Here is a 20627-nt window from a genome sequence, read left to right on the forward strand (position 1 = left end):
CATCAGTCTTGCTTTCAAGGAAGATCCAGTCTAATGGGGATAAAAGCTTTAAGCATGTACTACAGGGCAGGGCCATTGACTCAGGGGTCATGTTATGAGAAGTACATTCAGGACGAGGGTCTGAGTGTTTGCACAGAATGTCTTGGAGGTCAGGAGAGCACAGACTAGAGACCATTCAGGAGGGTGTTGAAGTCAAGCTGAAGAGCGGGAGGGGGCCGTCTCTCGAGGCTACATCAGATTCATCACGTTGTAAGGAGACAAAAGACAGCAGTCCTGGGGGTGAGGGCAGGAGAGAGGAAATTAGTGCAAGAGAGCTGGATGTGTCATTACCTCCATCATGGCAGTGGTGTGACCAGGTGTATGCACATGTCAGAACTCATCAGATTATACATTTTAAATGTGTACAGCTGATGGTATGTCTTTTTTGCCTCAAAGAAGCTGTTCTTACGTGGATTGAATGTATGATTCAGATGAGTCGCTCCGGGCCCCAGCCCAGCTGTCCCCAAAGCCAGGCTTCAAAATCTCTGTGGCCTAAAATAAACACTGGGGGTTTTGTTTGTTTGTTTGTTTTTACCTCTGGTTTGTACTTCCCAGAGATGATGATGCTAAACCAACTGTAGCTGAAGTGACTGCAGATGACAGGTAGAATGTAGTAAAGTCTTCTTGGCCCACTCCCTGATGTTCCGTATTGGAGCAAATGTTAATTTTTCAGGACTGGCAACAGTCATGTTAGGTCTTGATTATATAGGGAGGAGCCGTATTGTAGGAGTTGTGATCTTTCTACAGTTGGGTGATGGCATTGTTTGTGTGATACGAGCAACGTAATATACCCTTCCATAAAATTGAACAAACAGATGATTGGCCTCTAAGTTTTATTATAAATGATGGCTGCTTCTACAACATGCTATTTGGTTATCATTTGCTTTATCTAAAAGCATGGATGATGGGCACTTTTTTCAGCACCACTATATTGGTAAGCTTTTATTTATTGCACATTGGGGAAAATCTTTCTCTAATTTAACGGACCTATTTTATCACAGGCCTTTCCACAGAAGAAAACCTGTCTGCCTCTGTCACCAATCAGCCTGTTCATCAAAAGGAAAATATCATACCATTACTTGTGACAAGCAACTCTGATCAGTTTTTGACAACTCCAGATGGTGACGAGAAGGACATAACGCAGGACAATTCTGAATTAAAACACAGATCTTCAAAGAAAGATTTGTTAGAGATAGACAGGTTCACAATTTGCGGAAACCGAATTGACTGAATCTGTGGCTCCATGTGCTGACGAAGCTGGGTCCTGGGGCAGCAAATGCTGTGTTGCCAGGACAGACAGATGCTAAACATGGCACTTAAATATTTATTTAAAAACTTAAATTATTATTGGCAAGCAGATCTTAGTATCTTTCTTCCAGTAATGTGGCCTGGCTAAGGGTCAGATCACAAGACAGGAGCGACCTCGGCCTTGACTCTCTGGGAAGCTTGATGGATTATAAAACTTCCTCCTGCCTGGCCAAGCAGCAGCGTCACTTCCAGGACCCAACCAAGGCAACATCAAAATCTGTTTTGCTTTGTCAATCTGGGCTTCCAGAATGTTGAATTTGCCTCAAGGCCTCTTCAGTGTAAGGAAATACCTGGAAAACTGTGAAGCTTTTACCATGACATTACCTTACCAGTCTCATACTATTTTCACAAACAGTTTTCAAATGTTACTACATCTGCCAAAGCATTAAAAAAAATTAAACATAAGTCAACATAAATGTTCTTACCACCAGAATAACCCTTAAAGATGTATCTTGATTAATCAGAATAAAAGGCTACCTTAAATAAGACATAATGAATAGTAGCATTTTGTAGGGTAAACAAAAACAAAAACAAAAAACGCTAAACCAGTTTATTTATTTTAAAAATTAATGAAGGTTATGCATTACTGGGAAAAACCCTTCATAATTTTTCAGTTTACTCTTTAAAGCAAAATGTGAGCTGTATGTCATTTAATTGTGGTGGATAAAATATAAATGCCCTTACAAAAGGGCACTTTTTACACCAAGGAAGCAGAGCAGTGTTAACTTTAAGGTATACTTCACTGGTTTTGCTTTAAAACTAATTGCTTCATAAATTATTACAGCTAAAAGGATTTGGTGTTGAACAGGCTGAAAAATTGTCAGTGTACAAAATTCAAAACTGTCAATTTTAACTGTAAGTAAATGCTCCAAGTGTGTTAGGCAGCAGCATCTTGCTTGGGCTTATCAAATGCATCAGTCCTTCTGTTTAGGTGGACAGCGGGTGTGCCTGTGCTGGGGCAGGGTGTGTGTTCTGTGGGTGTGTGTCTGTGGGGATGTGACGGTCAGGGTGGGCCTGTGCTGGGGCAGGGTGTGTGTTCTGTGGGTGTGTGTCTGTGGGGATGTGACAGTCAGGGTGGGCCTGTGCTGGGGCAGGGTGTGTGTTCTGTGGGTGTGTGTCTGTGGGGATGTGACTGTCAGGGTGTGCCTGTGCTGGGGCAGGGTGTGTGTTCTGTGGGTGTGTGTCTGTGGGGATGTAACAGTCAGGGTGGGCCTGTGCTGGGGCAGGGTGTGTGTTCTGTGGGTGTGTGTCTGTGGGGATGTGACTGTCAGGGTGGGCCTGTGCTGGGGGTGGGGCAGGCCCCGGTCTGGAGAGGATTTTGTGTGAAAGTCAATGGGTGTTTGAGGCGTATGGGTGGCTGTCAGTGTGGGGAGGCATCTGTGTATGGCTGTTGGGAACAGCAACCAAAAAGTGCTTTTGGTTTTGTTTGAGATAAGATTCTGTTTCCACTTAATTACTAGTTTGTGGCCTACATCATAGGTCAAGTTATTTCCCACCCCATTTTATCTTGATAAACCCGTTTGCATTTCTGTAAAACTTCTACAACTTCTGGTTTCAGAACTGTCCAGAAGGTGGTCCTGTTAACTGTTATTTCCTTTGATGTTTTGATTTTGAAGTTTAGTTCTCATGCAAATGTTTCAGGCATGTATATATGCAGAAGGCAATTTTTAGGTGATTTTTCCATTTCTTAGATGAAATATAAAGCAAGCTTTAATATTCCTACCTGTTCATTTGAAATACAAAAAAAGTAAGTGAATTTTAATGTTTTGTATTAACTAAAGAAATCTGAAGATTAATGTTGAGGAAAGTGTATGGACATGCCTTTGTGAAACCAGGAAGTATTTAAGTTAAAAATGAAAAAGCTTTTAATTGCTTTGTGTGTGTTTTAGTGGAGCCCCATTTTAGAATTATTATTTTTTTTCCATCTCCCTTTACCAACAAAAGGAACAATGCCATGGTGAATGGAATAGTTTGGGGAAAGCTTTGCCAAACACAACCCTGATTTCAGAGCAGGAACATGGTTTAGATAGATCTTCAGTTCCGCTTGAATTTTTCTGTTACTGTGCTGTCATTTTCAGAAGATTTCTATTCCTTTGCAGATGCTGTTGGGAGTTCGGGATTATGTTCATTTCTTCTGTCATAATGGTATTCAATACTAATTTTATAAGTGCATCTTGTGTGAAACTCAATAAATTCAATTTTGTAATCTTTTTTAAAAAGGTCACTGAATTTCTTTTAATATTTACTATTATATTTGGAAGAGTGAATTTCCCACTGTATAATAAGAATTTATTTGTAATTCACAAGTGGTAGAGCTATCTTAATTTGAATTATTGTTTTGGCCTTAATGGTGGCAAAATGTTTAATTTTGTCTTTGGAAAAAATAGGCTGGGCCTTGATTATAGACCGTTTAATATTTCTCAGCAAATGAAGGTATTTACATTTTACAAGTGGTTTGAATGTCACACAAAATATTTTTCACATCTGGGAGTCAAGTTCAAGACAGTACTTTGGTTTTAAAAAAATCTAATGAAGGCACAGCCTAGGCCAGACCCTTACTAGGTTTTCCTTTAGAATAAGTGTAAAGACCAAGTGTCATTGATACACTTGTCCAGATTTTCTAGTGGACTTTGGCCTGTATTTAGACTTTATATTCATTTTAAATAAAGTGAAAGAAACTTGCTATAATTGGGCCATCAAAATATATCCTGCCACTCCTGGTAACTCAGCAGAGGAGGAGATAAATTTACAAAATAATATCTCTACATTGTTATATATTCTCATTTCAACTATTTTTTATCAACAAAGATTTGTTAATCACTTCCTATGTGTCGGAAACTGTTCTAAGTGGTGGGATCAGCAATGAACAAGGTAAGTCCCTGTTCTTCTGTGGAAGACTGATAGGAACAAGTCAATGAAATAATGTCTGCTGGTCACAGGGTGTTCACTGACCAAATGATTTCTCAGGCTTATTTCAGCTCTAAAATATAGTTCTTTAAAATGTTTATGTAAGTCTGATTTTTTTCTTATTGGATTGACTTGAAATAAGATAATTGTATAGCAATTTTACAGTGCTTCTATAAAATAGAAATAAGAAAATACTTTCCTCCTGAAGACTGCTAGTTATCCAGCAAAATCCGCTCTCCTGTTCCATTGTGTAGAGTTGTAGCTGGGCACATGCTACTTGCTGGGGACTGCATTTTTCAGCCCCTCTTGCCGTTACCTGTTGGCCAGCTGACTCATTCTCCCCAGGGGATGTAAATTGAAGGGTGTATGCCGTTATTGGGCCAGGACCCTTAAGACCGTGGGTGAGTCCCCCTCACCTCCTCTGTCCCCTTCCCACAGGTGGAACCCAGAGAAGGTAGTGACCTTGTCCCAGTAGGTGCCCATCATGGCAGAGCCTTGAGAGAGAAGGAACCTGGATCCCTGAATGCCACTGTGGAGCAGAGTTGCTGGTCAGCTTGGAAAATTCCGCTTGACTATACATAAGAGAGAAACTTTTGAGATTCCATTGTTTCTAAGCCACTGAACCTGGAGGTTCTGTTCATGAAGTTTAGCCCCACGTTAGTACATTAGGAAATCTGAGAGGGACTGTTTAGAGATCTTTACATAAAAGGAGGAAGGAGTTAGACCTATCTTGCTAAAACACATTCTTCTGAAAATTCTCTCTCTGGATACCCATTATTTATTATTTATATGGAAAAAGATAAAGATTACTCCACCCCACTTTTTCAGAGGTCAGACTCCCAGCACCCTTGGCTGCTTGAACTAAACATTAAACTTGCTTATAAATGGCAAAGTTCTATTTGTCCATATACTCTATCAAATAGACATTTCTTGCCCTTTATCTCAGGAAAGTGTGTATAGTAAAAGAGTAAATTGTAAGTACAGCTTAACAGCAAGGAGAAGTAGAAGCAAAAGGAGTTAAGAGAGCAATAAAAATATACCTGAGGTCAATTATGCCATGCCTGTGATTGCTGATAAACTGTGTTACAGGTCAGTGTGATGTGTAGTGTGCAGTAAGAGCCTGAGATCTAGGCTGATTTAGATTGTGTTCATTACATACAATTAAGGATTGTGTTTGATACAAATTAAGGTGTGTACAATTGAGAGGGGAAGTTGTTCAGAAAAAAATGGCATTCTCAGGGAGCTTGAGTTATCTGAAAAGTTTGCTTATAGGGAAGAACTAATGCTTAGCAGTGCTGAGCAAACAAGGCATTGCTGTTCTAAATTTTATTAAGAAAAGAGAGTAAATGTATCAGCAAGTTGGCAAAAGGCACAGTTATACATAGTGTAGTAAAGTTGTATTTGAGGTTTTTTTGATATTTAATGACAAGGTGTAGGTATCAGTACAATATATTTTGCTTTTATGTGTCTTGTTTTTTGTTTGTTTGTTTCTTGTTTTTGGCTTATAAGGAAACCAAAGGAGGTCTTGAGGGCCCATTTGGCCTCTTTTTTAAAGGTATTAGCTCAGGAACTACAGAATGAATAAGCTCTTGCAGCATGAATAACCTTCGAAGTGGATGGTTTATTTTGAAACTGCAATTATTTTCAATAAGCCCGTTCTCATTCCATTTTTAATATGTCAACATAAGAATGTAAATACTGGGAAGGTTAGAAATTGCCATAATGTCAGGTTTAACCAGATAAGTGAAATGTATAACAAGGAAAAGGCATAAAAAGCTTGTTAGACTTATTTCACAGATATTAATTGCAGTCCCCATGTCCTCATTCCCCCAACCCTGATGAACTTCTTTGTGCTCCTAGGATACTCTGTTCCCTCTCACTTCAGTAGCTTTGAACTTGAGGGCCTCTGCCACATGACGTTCCTTCCCTTAGTTCAGGTCTCCACTTGCATATCACCTTTAGAGGCTTTCCCTGACCACGTGGTTTCAAGAAAGCATCATGTCCCTATCACCTTACTTTGTTACCTCTACAGCACCGGTCACCTTCTGAAATGCCCTGTTCACATTTGTATGATCTGTTTTCTCTACCGGAATATAAGCTTCTAAAGAGAAGGGCCGTGCCTGCCTTGCTGGCTGCACCAGCAACTCCTAGATCAGCGGAGATGCTCAGTGAAAACAGACTGAAACCCCTGCAAAGTGCTTTGGTGCTGAATCACACCACTTAGTGGATTGTATATCCTTTCTCCCTACCCCAACTCTGCAGGACTCCTCTGAAAGGTACTATTGCCAGGGGATCGGGTGGAGCCCTGAAGGTGCAGTAGAAGGAGCTGCGGGGGTTTCAGGAAGATCTAGAAGCCCCTGGTCTTAGCCTGCTCTGCCTCTGTCTAGCTGCCTGGCCTTGAGTGAGTGACAGCAATCGTGGATTTTAAACAGAATATGGTCATATGCTAGAGAACTTCTGGCCCCCAGATCCTGTTTTAGTCTCTCCAATCTTTGGAAAAAGTAGAGGTGAGTTTTTGGACCCATCACCCTGAAATCCAGAGGATGATGACTTTCCAGGGTTCTCACACTGTAGTGGGGAGACTTGCCCTGGGGCCTGTTGAAACAGATTGTCCTGGCTGGGTGCCGTGGCTCACACTTGTAAGCCCACCATTTTGAGAGGCCGAGGTGGGTGGATCACTTGAGATCAGGAGTTCAAGACCAGCCGGGCTAACATGGTGAAACCCCATCTCTACTAAAACTACGAAAATTAGCCCAGTGTGGTGGTGCACACCTGTAACCCCAGCTACTCGGGAGGCTGAGGCAGGAAAATTGCTTGAACCCAGGAGGCGGAGGTTGCAGTGAGCTTGGATCGTGCCACTGCACTCTAGCGTGGGTGACAAGAGCGAGACTCTGTCTCAGAAAACAAAGGCTCTATCTAAACAAACAAACAAACAAACAAAACAGATTGGGAGTGGAAGTCCAGGTCATCCAAGCCCCAGGACTGGAGGAGTTAGGATACTACTGGTCCAAGGATGAGGTAAGGAGTTAGGATATTACTGTCTTCTGCTGTCTGAAGAATGGGTTGCAGGGCAACTAGCATAAAATCAGAGGCTAGCAAAGGGCTGTTTCTGTGATATAAACCAGGCTCAGGCAGGCCTGGGGTCATGCCAGGGCAGGGCCAGGAGCCCCCAGCCTGGTCTGGCTCTTCTCCACCTCAGAAGGGCGAAGCAGCAGCAGCCTCTTGGAGGAACCTTAACACCTCCTTTGGCGACACAGACACAGGACAGGGGATTCTGAACCTAGCTTTACCCATTTGTTTCTTCAATGCTGACACCACCTAGTAGGCAAAGTCAACTTTTATCTAATTGTGTCTCTCATTGGATGATCATGGTGATGAATGGCCTCCAGTTCTGCTACTCTCTGAAATGATGCCCGGGGGAAACAGCTGGAAGCATCTGTGAGCCCCTGTCAAGCCGCAGGAAACCGTTCCACTATCCCAGTGAGGGGGCTGCACTAAGAACTGGAAACATTGTTTCCAGTTGACAAGATGACATTTTTTTGAAGTTCAGATTCTATCCATCTTTACTTGAAAACACAGTGGAAAATAAGATGACTTTCCCTTGCAATTATTGTGGATATAAATGCACTGTTCATTTGTCTTTCAAAGATTAGTTCAAAAATGACTTAGGTCCTAGGATGATGGGATCTCTTAGCATTAAAGCAGCTCTAACAAAGCATCTGAACCCTGTTCCGGGGCTTCTGTTGTCCTGTACTCCCAAGAAGTTATCAAATAATTTTGTCTTGAAATAAGTGCTATAGTATTAATAATAATTTTAAAACCAATACTTTTTTTTTTCTTGAGAAGAAGTCTCAGTCTGTCACCTGGAGTACAGTGGCGCAATCTCGGCTTGCTGCCACCTCTGCTTCCTGGGTTCAAGCAATTCTTCTTTCTCAGCCTATCAAGTAGCTGGGACTACAGGCACGTGTCACCACGCCTGGCTAATTTTTGTATTTTTAGTAGAGACAGGGTTTCACCGGGTTGGCCAGGCTGGTCTCGAACGCCTGACCTCAAGTGATCCACCTGCCTCAGCCAAAGTGCTGGGATTACAGGCATAAGCCACTGTGCCCAGCCTAAAACCAATACTTATTAAACATCTACTACAAATCATCATACAAGGCCCTTTTAATTCATTGCCTTATTTAATTTGCACAATGTCCCCAAAAAGTCCTCATTTTACACATGTGGAAACTGAGGCTCGAGAGGCTCTTTTCTCAACAAAGTCACCCAGCTAGGGAGTAACAGGGCCAGGATTTCAACCCTGCTCCTTCTGATCCCAGAGTGCTGGCTCGTAACCAACATGCAGCCTGTAGGCCTCAGGACAGCCTTCCACAAGAGCTCTTACAAAATACTTTTTCTTAAATCATTTTCTAACAAAAGCATGCATACTTAACAGAATTTCCATTCCTTCTGCCCTCCTTTCAGTTCACATTTTCCATACTCTCATGTGATTCTAATTCTCCATAGATTGGCTTTGCTGAGTGTTATTTTTAGCATTTGGATTATGAATAGATTGTTCTGGTTATCCTGTTTATATTTTATATTGTTGAATCATCTTTTTTCTCACTAAGGAATCATGACAGTGTGAGGTGTATTTATGTGATGCCTGGCGCTTTTTCTTTCTTTTTTTTTTTTTTCAGATGTGGTCTCACTGTCACCCAGGCTGGAGTGCAGTGGCTCAACCATAGCTCCACTGCAGCCTTGAACTCCTGGTCTCAAAGGATCCTCCCACCTCAGCCTCCCAAGTATCAGGGACTACAGGCATGTGCCACCACGTACAGATAATTCTTTTCTGTCCTTGACTTCTGATTCCACCCTGCAAGGTGGGCGCAGTATGAATGGGGGTATCCTTGTGCCAACCAGGAAACCAAGGCCCTGGTTTTCCGAGAGTCCAGATGCAGTGCCTGGGCTGGGAAATGGGACTTCCCACCGTAGGCCAGCATAGGGCTTCCAGCACTGCTGTTCAGCGCTGAGGAGGGGACACTGGGGAGAGTAGCCCGCTTCCTGGCTCAAGCAGTGGCAATTATCACACATTTTTAGAGCTTTCAGTGTTTCATTCTGTAAATAATAAGTGGCCACTATCCTTAGCAAACTAATGCAGGAACGAAAAACCAAATACCCCATGTTCTCACTTCTAAATGGGAGCTAAATGATGAGAACTCACGAACACAAAGAGGGGAACAACAGACACTGAGGCCTACTTAAGAGTGGAGGGTGGGAGGAGGGAGAGGAGCAGAACAAATAACTACTGGGCACTAGGCTTAATACCTGGGTAATGAAATAATCTGTACAAAAAAACCCCATGACACGAGTTTACCTGTATAACAAACCCGCACATGTACCCCCAGAATACCTATAATTTCACCATCTAATTTGGTGCATATTTCTTCAACTCTTTCTGATAATATATAATAGATATAGGTTTCCACATGTAAATAGACCTCAGTGAGACTCTACCATACATGTTGGCTTGTAACATGCTTCATTCGCTTTACGTGTAGTGGGCATTTTCCCCTTGTCAATAATTTAAAATGTTTTCAATTTGGCTATGTAGAATTCCCATGTATGGCCATATCCTCATTTGTTTAATCCCTTCCTCTGTGCTGGACAATTCTCTGATTGTTTCTTTAGGATACATTCTGAGGGTGGAATTAGTTGGACAAAGTCTTGATGTCTGTTGCCAAATTGCTTTCCAGAGGCACCGAGTGTAGAAGCATGCCTGAAGTCTCCACACTTTCACCAGCCCTGGGTTGAATGAGTGGCCTCCTAGGTCTTGCCAAGCTTACCGATGTTTTAAAAAAGGTACCCAGTTTTAAGAATGTAATTAAATATTTAAACATATTTGTTAGATATTTTCAGTGCATTTTTAGTGACATGTTTGTATCTTTTTCTTTTTGATGTCAATGTTTTTCTTAATGATTTAAATAAGTTAATGAATTAAAGGTCATTCACTTTTTTAGGGGATCCAAATGCATCCATTAAAAGGTGGAAATTCCTTGCCCCACCCAAGGGATTAGGCCAGGTCCTCAGTGAGACTTGGAAATCAATTCTTACTCTTGAAATATGCCACCTACAAATAAGGAAGAAAGAAAGGACACGTTAATATCTTAATGCTTACAAGGCCTTTGGTAAGAAGCCAAAAGGGGGATGCATGAAGCATCTCATATGATGTGTCTATAAGAAAAAACTGCCATGGGGCCACGCACCGTGGCTCATGCCTGTAATACCAGTGCTTTGGGAGGCTGAGGCGGGTGGATCACCTGAGGTCAGAAGTTCAAGACCAGTCTGGCCAACATGGTGAAACCCCATCTCTACTAAAAATACAAAAAAAAAAAAAAAAAATAGCGGGGTGTGGTGGCAGGCGCCTGTAATCCCAGCTATTCCCAAGGCTGAGGCAGGAGAATTGCTTGAACCCGGGAGGTGGAGGTTGCAGTGAGCTGAGATTGCACCACTACACTCCAGCCTGGGCAACAAAAGCGAAACTCCATCTCAAAAAAAAAAAAAAAAAACATGCCATAGATAGAAAAATAACGTATATTCAAAGTCACTGGATTAAGACTCAGAAAAAATGGATTCCAGTGAAGCTCCACTATGAAGTATTGGAAGGATCCCTAACTATTTCAGGCCTTCGTTTTGTCTGCTTGTAAAGTGAGAATTGATGTTTGGATGCACTCACCAATGAATTTACTGAAAGATTTTCCATCCTGTCATTCTATGGTCATGTACATTTTGTTCGCTTTTTCTCTCTCTTCCATTTGATAACCTTTCTGGTCAGTTGAGCCAGTGCTGGACTTCAGACTTCAGATAGCTACTGGAGACTTCTCTGTTTTTAGGAGTCACTCCAGTGAGCTCAGAGGACCAAGACTTTCCATGGGTAGATGTTTTAGAGAAGATGGAATAAGGTGGAAAGATGGCACAAACCGAAGGAACTGAATCATACCCTCCTTGCACAGAAGATTTAGGCGACTCTTGGACGCCTTCTCATCCCTAGTTCTCTGTAAACCATAGTCTAGTCCCCTTTCCTGGGGGTTGCTGAGTGTGTGGGCCTGAGGGAGTTGTCCTCTAGCCCACATTCTATTGGGAAATTTCAGAAATCTTTAAAGCGATTTGCTAAGGAGCAACCCAGACATTGGGAAACTCAGTCTCTTTTTCACAAAAACAGCCTCTTTTTCTGGAAGACTGCTGGGAAAAGTAGAAAAAGCTTTCTGCTTTGGAATCAGAAAGACCTGAGTCTGAATCAAGGCATTGCCTCTATCTTAACAAGTAACTTTGGTGAAACAATCTTACCTCTCAGAGTCTCCCCCCTCTGGGTAAAATAGAAATAATAATACAAACCTCCCAGGATGGCTGCATGTTTCAGTGATATAATGTATGTAAGTATCTCAGCAAGTCATGCTTCCTTTCTCCCTCGCTTTCTAATCTAAGAGGTGAATGGTTTCACATTTTGACCATTTTGTCCAATTCATCCAACAAACGTTTACCTGCAGTATTCAAAACATGGTACATAGTATTCAAAGCTAGGTACTCATGGCTAAACCCACGGTGAATCAAACATGTCACCATCACTGAACTGCAGAACAGATGCAGTAAGAACCATTAGGCATATGGAGATCATTGTCAGGGTGGGCCAGAGGGAGGGGAGGCTATGCTAAGCTCTGTGGGAAAGAAGGCATTTGAACTGGATTTCTGTTGGGCAAGACTCAACTGCAGGTGACAGTAAACCCAACTCCAGCAGCTTTAAGAGCACCAGGTCAGCTGAGCTCTGGGATGTGTGGGAAGAGGTATGGCTGGAAGAGTTGTTTGAGCTCTGCCTGCCACAGAAGACCTCGGCTGCCAGGCTGCAGATGAGCCCTCCTGGAAGAGTTAGCCCTGGGCAGGGTTCTCAGCTCCTCAGTGCCTGTCTTCCCAGGGTTCACTTCTCTAACACAGGCTACCCCACCCCGGGGATATTCTCCAGGTGTGCTCCACTTACAGCTATTTCTCGGCATTCTTTTTCTCATGTGAGATAAACTGTCCCCATGTCTTTTTAAGCACACAGTTGTCACAAATGCTTCCTAAGGTTCTGTTTAAACTCACCATCTGGATATTTCCCCAAATGACTTTGGACAACTTGTCATGCAGAATATGAGTCATTTTTCAATGGGGCTCATATCATTGGGGCCAGGGTGCATAGGGCATCTGATGGATTGAACCCAATCTGTGGGACTCAGCACTCTGCATCCTCTTGTTTCTCTCCACCATTGTTGCCCCATAGGCTGAGGACACAGCAACTGGGTGTGAAATGACCCCTTTTCTCCCACAAAAGAGGGCTTTGCTCAGTCTCCTTTGTGTTCAGAAAAAAAAAGCATTTTGTCTTTACTAGTGGTTCTTTTCCATTCCTTTGGATGAGTGTGCCACCAAACCTTTGATGTGTCACATCCTGATACTTTAGTGAAAGTCCTGGCACTGGCTCCTGACCATTTGCAGCATCAGCATCCTTTGTCATAAAGGTGACAGTGGGTGATGGTCAGAGGGTGGTGGATAGGGAAGAGGTCCTGTGCCCACGATGCCTTTATGACTGGATTATGCTTGCAAGGGAGGGAATGTCTAACAGCTTATCATGGGTACTGCAAAAGTATAAAGTAGTCTTCAGGGAATGAAGAGGGATCTTATTTAAAAGGAACCTTAACTCATCATCTTCCATTTACTCATTCATTCAATCAACAAACTAAGTGGCAAGAAGAGTCTCAGAGGATCACTTTTACTGCTCTGCATTCCGTATAAGAAATGGACATAGTAGGTTGGACACTATGGGTCACGCCTGTAATCCTAGCACTTTGGGAGGCTGAGGCAGGCAGATTCCCTCAGCTGAGGAGTTCAAGACCAGCCTGGGCAACATGGCGAAACCCCGTCTCTACTAAAAATACAAAAAAATTAGCCGGGCATGGTGGCGCACTCCTGTAATCCCAGCTACTCTGGAGGCTGAGGCACAAGAATCGCTTGAACCTGGGAGGTGGAGGTTGCAGTAAGCCAAGATCGCGCCTTGGCACTCCAACCTGGTGACAGAGCAAGACTCTGTCTCCAAAAAAAAAGAAAAAAAGAAATAGCCATCTGAAACTCCTTATCGTATTTATTAAAATACTGATTGCCACAAATACCACAGAGAGTTTCAGATGGCTGTTTCTTATGTGTAATTTTAAACATAGATACATATACTTCTATATGTTGCCTTGAGTTTTTGTGGGTAAAGGCCGTGGACAAATAACTAATGAGGAAGGAAACAAAATCTCCATTTTCCAATAAGGTAGGGCTCCCCTGCTCTGAGAGATGAGAGAAATGATCAAGATGTAATGATAATAAATTTTTGCATTTTGTAGAGCCCTGAACTGTGTTCTCATCAACTGTCTTCTCTACTAGATGAAATTGGTTTAATTATCTTCATTTTTTCAGAGCAGGAAAGGCCTGCAGAGGCTAGACAGCCTGGCCTAGGTCACAGATCACACACTAGCTCTGAAGTCAAGACCCCCCAAATGCAAGTCTCTGACCCACAGCTGTGGGTTTGTCCCACCCCACTGCCTGAGGAGAGCACCCTACTGCCACGGTAAATTGCATTCCTATGATTTCCTAATTAAAATGGCAGTAATTAGCTCTGTTATTTTAACGTAGATCACTGATATCAATGTAGTCTTTTCCTTCACTTGCAAAAGTCCTTTTGCTTCCCACTATTTAATTAGGCCACAAGATAATCCCCCTAGCAACCTGCTGACCCCATTTGAAAAGCTGAGGTCTTATCTCATTGCAGAAGCAGCATCCTAACTGGGAATTAGAGTCTTCTATGTGCCCATGAACTCTGTCTACAAACACAAAGGCAGCCTCCTCACCCCTGGGTTTCGTCCTAGAGCGGTTCGTTTTCCTGCGCTACTGTTATGATCAAATGACAACAAGCTTTTATGTTTAAATAGCCATTTACAACTCATCAACTCTGCGATTTAGAGAGAAGCTGCAAGTTCAAAGTAATACGGTAAGTGGCAGAGGCAGAATTTAAATCCAAGCAGGCTGGCTTCAAACCCTGCTTGAACCATTGTCTGGTCCGCTCCCTCTGCAGCCTTTCTGCGGTGCTGAGGGCTGTGTTTGACAGCTGGACTAGGTCCAGGCCATAGAAGGGGCAAGACCAGCAGAGCAGCGAAGGGTCCTAGAACTGTCCTCTTCTATGGGCCCCTCCAAATGACGTGCACATCAGCTAATTCCACACAGGGACCAAAGGGTACACAGAAAAGAAGGGTGGGTGCTTGCCACATCCTGTCTGAATCTTCACAGCAAGGAGGGTAACATCTCAGGCCTATAGCTGAGGAGCCTGAGATCTAGGCAGGCCAAGTGAACCGCCTAAAATCATGCAGCAGGTGGCGAGATGAGAATTAAACCCAGTCTGTCTGATGGAAAAGACCATTCTGCTATGGCAGACAGAAGGGTGGCAACATCATTCCATTTAGAATCAGAGGAAACAATCCCAGGTGCAACTGGTGCCAGTCATCAAGGAGGATTAAGAAAGAGCCACTGGCAGCTAAATGTTGTAACTGGCAGTATAAACCGGGCTCAGGCGGAGTCGAAGGCTCCTTAGTTAAAACCTCAATAATTCCAGGGCTTTTGTTTCTCAAGGATCAAGATCCAAGACATGTTACAGATGGAACCTACTTTCCTTAAGGGAGCCAGACTCAGTTGTTTCCTAGGAAAATCAAGACTCGAGTTGACACATTCTGCTTCCTTCCATGTAACGTGGAATTGTTCTCAGACTGACCCACATTCAGAAGACCCTGCGGTCTCGCCTTCATGATACCTGGGCATCCAGTGGTAGCAAGATGACAAAACACACAAAGCAAGATGGTAGAGGGAGGGTGCAGTTCCTGGAGCGATTGAAAGGACAGGATGAGAAGAGTGGATAGGGAAAGGTGAGTTCCCCGCCATCTTCATTCAGACACAATCTCTTCTTCAAGGCCATCTCCACCTGTGAGGTCCAGGGAATAAGGAGGACAGGTCACGTCTCCCCTGCTGCCCTTACCCACACCTGCCCTCTTCCCCACTGTAGGAATCTCTGACCCACCCTTCTTCAGTAGAAGAACTGCCAAGACCTACATGAAAGATGAGATCCATTTGGGGAGATTAGCATTACATGTCTCCCTGCTCAGGAGACAGCCTCTGGGGCTGCAGGCCAGGAGAGCTACCGAAGCTGGCAGGACAGCCCGGAAAGCCAAGTTCCCTAAATATCCCTTTCCCACTCCCCCTTGGAGTAATACGGCAGACCCCTGAAAGAGCAAGTTCTCGGAGGCCCACTCCTGGAGGACACCTGCACACTTGCTATGTCCCAAGATTCTCCCCATTCAAAGGACAGCACCTGGCATGGCTAAGGCTTGAGTCTATTCCGATTGGTGCCTATGCCTTCGGGTTGCAAAATATTTTATATCTCACCCTAGGTTCTGAATAAAATTTTATCAGACAAAAAGTTTTCTACTGCTTTAAAACAATTGAAAACCATTCTCCTGTGCTTTGCCACCCCTCTCTATGTCTAAGGTTTCTAACTGGAGCCCACACTTGATTTCAGTGTAAAATCAATAATCAACAAAAAATAATGGAATGTCAAGTTACAAGAAAAAATCATAGCCGGGCACGGTGGCTCATGCCTGTAATCATAGCATTTTGGGAGGCCAAGGCAGGCGGATTGCCTGAGCTCAGGAGTTTGAGACCAGCCAGGGCAACATGGTGAAACCCTGTCTCTACTAAAAATATAAAAAAATTAGCCAGGCGTGGTGGCATGCCCCTGTAGTCCCAGCTATTCAGGAGGCTGAGGCAGGAGAATTGCTTGAACCCAGGAGGCAGAGGTTGCAGTGAGCCAAGATCATGCCACTGCACTCCAGCCTGGGCAACAGAGGAAGACTCCATTCACCCCCACCCACCAAAAAAAAAAAAAAGTAAAGCATGAAAAATATTTGGAAATCATATGACAAAGGGGTTATTGCCATACAAAATCAATAAGAAAAAAGAGAGCTCAATGGAAGAGAAGAAAGGGATATGCAAAACTGATTCCAGAAAAAAATAAATGCATACAGCCAGTAAGCATAAAAATATGCAGTCTCTCAAGTAACTTAAAAATTGCAAATTGAAACAAGAACAGGAGACGAGTTTTTGCATATTAAATTAATACAAGATAATGAAGAACTATAAAACCAATGCTGATGGGGATCATGAGCACTTTTCTGCATTTTTGGTAGAAATTATAAATTAATATGACTTTTCTGGGCCCAGAGCTATTTGACAGAAGGTATCAAAAGAATTAAAAGATACATAAACTCAATATATTTTGGGGTTCAGAATGAATAACAACTCAAGTTCTAGATTCAGATAAACCAAGTTTGATCACAGTATTTCCTGTTTATAGCTGCTTAACTTTAGGCAAGTCACTGAATCTCCAAGTCTCAGTTACTTTATCTGTAAAATGGGATTAATTTTAGTGTCTGCTTCCTAAGTTTCTCTGAAGTTTTTTTTTTTCTTAGTCTGTCGCCCAGGCTGGAGTGCAGTGGTGGGATCTTGGCTCACTGCAAACTCCGCCTCCCAGGTTCATGCCATTCTCCTGCCTCAGCCTCCCAAGTAGCTGGGACTATAGGCACCTGCCACCAGGAGTTTCTCTGAATATTAATTGCAGCAACATTTGCAAGGCACTTTACTCAGTCACTGGCTCTTAGTAAGCACTCAACAAATATTCACTGTTTTATTGTCATTAAGAATCTATTTTAGGAACATGTGATTTGTTCACAATGTTCTTTATAATAACACAAGTTATGATGATGTCTAAAAAACATGGTGTTTAAATTAATTATAGTTCATCCACATAATACATTTCCATGGAGATATTTTAAAATATAACGTCTTTATTGACATAGAAAAATGCTTATATCATATCGCTAGTGTGAACCCTGAATATCTGAGACAGGTCCAGTCAGTTTAGAAAGTTTATTTTGCCAGGGTTAAGGATGTGTGCCTATGACACAGCCTCAGGAGGTCCTGATGACATGTGCCCAAGGTGGTTGGAGAACAGCTTGGTTTAATACATTTTAGGGACACATGAGGCATCAATCAATATATGTATGATGAACATTGGTTTGGTCCGGAAGAGCAGCACAATTTGAAGCAAAAGCAGGACAACTCAAAACAGGAAGGCTTCCAGGTCATAGGTAGACAAGAGACAAATGGTTGCATTCTTTTGAGTTTCTGATTAGCCTTTCCAAAGGAAGCAATCAGATGCGCATTTATCTCAGTAAGCAGAGGGATGATTTTGAATGGAATGGGAGGCAGGTTGGCCTAAGCAGTTCCCAGCTTGACTCTTCCCTTTAGCTTAGTGACTTGGGGCCCCTAAGATTTATTTTCCTTTCACCCTAGCAAAGGAGAACAGATGAAACACTATAATAGGAAACTATATTTTTAAGTCTTTACAAAGAGCCAAGAACATTGGTTGAACTGTTGAGTGATTATCATATTTGTGTGTGTGGTCAGACTCCCACATGTTTTTTTTTCATTATGCGATTTTTAAAAATAGGGTCTTGTGTTTTTTTATTGATATGTCATAGTTGTACATATTTGGTAGATACATGTTATCAGGGGAACCTGCCCCCAATATTTCAATGTAGGTTCTTTCTATTTTCCATAAGTGTAGGCTGGCTGAGAAATAATGAGAAAGAGCACAAAGAGGAATTTTACAGCTGGGCCACTGGGGATGACATCACATATCAGTTGGACCGTGATGCCCACCTGAACCTCAAACCAATAAGTTTTTTATTAAGGGTTTCAAAAGGGGAGGGGGTGTAAGAACAGGGAATAGATCACATGCTTCAAAGGGCAAAAAGCAGAACTACTAATAAGGGTCCAACAAAGATCACAAGGCAAAGGACAAAAGCAGAACTACTGATAAGGGTCTGTGTTCAGTGGTGCACGTATTGTCTTGATAACCATCTTAAACAACAGAAAACAGGGTTTGAGAGCAGAGAACCAGTCTGACCACAAATTTACCAGGGCAGAGTTTTTTCCCCACCCTACTAAGCCTGAGGGTACTGCAGGAGAACAGGGTGTGTCTCAGTCCTTATCTCAACCGCATAAGACAGACACTCCCAGAGCGGCCATTTATAGACCTCCCCCCAGGAATACATTCCTTCCCCAGGGTATTAATATTAATATTCCTTGCCAGCAAAAGAATTTAGCGATATCTCTCCTACTTGCGTGTCCATTTATAGGCTCTCTACAGGAAGAAAAATATGGCTCTTTTTGCCCGACACTGCAGGCAGTCAGAGCTTGTGGTTGTCTTCTCTTGTTCCCTAAAAGTTGCTGTTATTCTGTTCTTTTTCAAGGTGCACTGATTTCATATTGTTCAAACACACGTGTTTTACAATCAGTTTGTACAGTTAACACAATTATCACAGTGGTCCTGAGGTGACGTATATCCTTCGTTTACGAAGATAACAGGATTAAGGGATTAAAGTAAAGACAGGCATGAGAAATTATAAAAGTATTATTTGGGAACTGATAATTGTCCATGAAATCTTCAAAATTTATGTCCCTCTGCTGCAGCTCCAGCCGGTCCCTCCATCTAGGGTCCCTGACTTCCCGCAACACATGTGATATTTTGACACATGTGTAAAAGGTGTAATGATCAAATCAGAGCAATTGGTGTGTCTAGCACCTCAAACATTTATCTTTTCTTTGTATTGGGAACGTTACAATTCTGGCTGTATTGAAATGTACAATAAATTATTGATAGCTATAATTTCCCTACTATACTATAAAATCATAAGACTTATTCCTTCTACCTAACTGTATTTTTGCACACATTTATTTTTTAAACCAGTTTTAGGTTCACATAAAAATTGAGTGTAATGTACTGAGTTCCCATATGTTCTCCACCCACCACACTTGCAGCCACCCCCACTGTCAACGTCCTCCACCAGGGTAGTGCATTTGTTAGAACTGATGACAATTCTACATTGACACATCATTATCACCCAACGTTCATAGTTTTTATTAGGGTTCACTCTTGGTGCCGTGCATTCTTTGAGCTTTGACAAATGAGTAATGACATGGATCACCATCATAGTATCATATGGAATAGTTTCACTGCACTAAATATTCTCTGTGCTCTGCCTCTTCATCTGTCTCTCCCACCAATCCCTGGCAACAACTGAACTTTTTACTGTCCCTATAATTTTACCTTTTTCAGAATGTCATATACAGCATTTGGAATTATACAATGTGTAGCTTTTTCACACTGGCTTCTTTCACATAGAAATATGCATTTAAGCTTCCTTCACATCTTTTCATGACTTGGCAGCTCATTTATTTAAAGCATTGAATAATATTTCATATTCTGGATGTCCCACGGTGTATTTACTCATTCATCTGTTGAAGGACATCTTGGTGCTTTTAAATTTTGGTGATTATGAATAAGGCTGCTATACATATCCACATGCAAGTTTTTATAATTTTATAGCATCTTTATTGACATATAATTCATATATCATAAAATTCACCCATTTAAAGTATACAATTCAATAATTTCTCATATATTCACAGAGTTGTACAACCATCACCGTGATCAATGTTGGAACACTTTTGTAACCCTCGAAAGAAACCCTGTACTCACTAGTAGCCACCCACCCAACCCAACCTTAGGAAATCACTAACCTACTGTCTATAGATTTATGAACTCTGGACATTTCATGAAATTGGAATCACATGACAGGTGATCTTTTGTGACTGGCTGCTTTTATTTAGCATAACATTTTTAAGGTTTATCCATGTCACAGCACATATCAGCACTTCATTCCTTTGTATTGCTGAATAACATTTATTGTATAGACACCATATTTTCTTTACCTACACATTAATTAGTGGACATTTAGATTGCTTCCACCTTTTAGCTATTGTGGATAATGCTGTTGTGAACATTCATGTACATACTCTTCTGTAGACCTATATTTTCATTTGTCTTGGGCATATCTCCAGGAGTGGAATTGCTGAGTCACATGGTAACTCTGTCTAACCTTCTAAGGACCTGCCAATCTGTTTTGCAATGTAGCTGTACCAGACGTCCACAGACTATGAGGGTTCCAATATCTCCCACCCTTACCAACCCTGCTATTATCTGTCTTTTTTATGACAGCCATCCTAGTGGGTGTGGAGACTTGTTTTCATACAAGGTGCATTTCTCTGTTTTACAATGATGCTTATCACTTTAGAAATTGTGAGGGGTGTGTTACTAAAACAAACCATAAAAGTCACAAAGTCCTCTGCTGGGATTTCCATTAGCAAAAGTACAT

General features: G+C 42.1%; 1 protein-coding gene across 3 annotated transcripts in view; it reads left to right on the top strand.

Moving 5' to 3' along the window:
* Positions 1-16240, top strand: part of LOC105487900 (transmembrane anterior posterior transformation 1) — a 79239-nt gene extending 62999 nt beyond the window's left edge. Inside the window, exons 14-15 of one of the 3 annotated variants that reach the window (XR_011621443.1) lie at positions 1041-13873; positions 14075-16240. Coding sequence is in view for 1 of the 3 variants with exons in the window: in XM_071093831.1 (XP_070949932.1) it covers positions 1041-1270 (230 nt within the window). In the remaining 2 variants the exon portion in view is untranslated. Of the gene's footprint in view, positions 1-1040 lie in introns of all 3 variants that reach the window. The other 2 variants (XR_011621444.1, XM_071093831.1) reach the window with 2 other exon arrangements.
* Positions 16241-20627: the final 4387 nt, after the last annotated feature.

The sequence above is a fragment of the Macaca nemestrina genome, chromosome 3 (genome assembly GCF_043159975.1).
Source record: "Macaca nemestrina isolate mMacNem1 chromosome 3, mMacNem.hap1, whole genome shotgun sequence".
Taxonomy (NCBI): domain Eukaryota; kingdom Metazoa; phylum Chordata; class Mammalia; order Primates; family Cercopithecidae; genus Macaca; species Macaca nemestrina.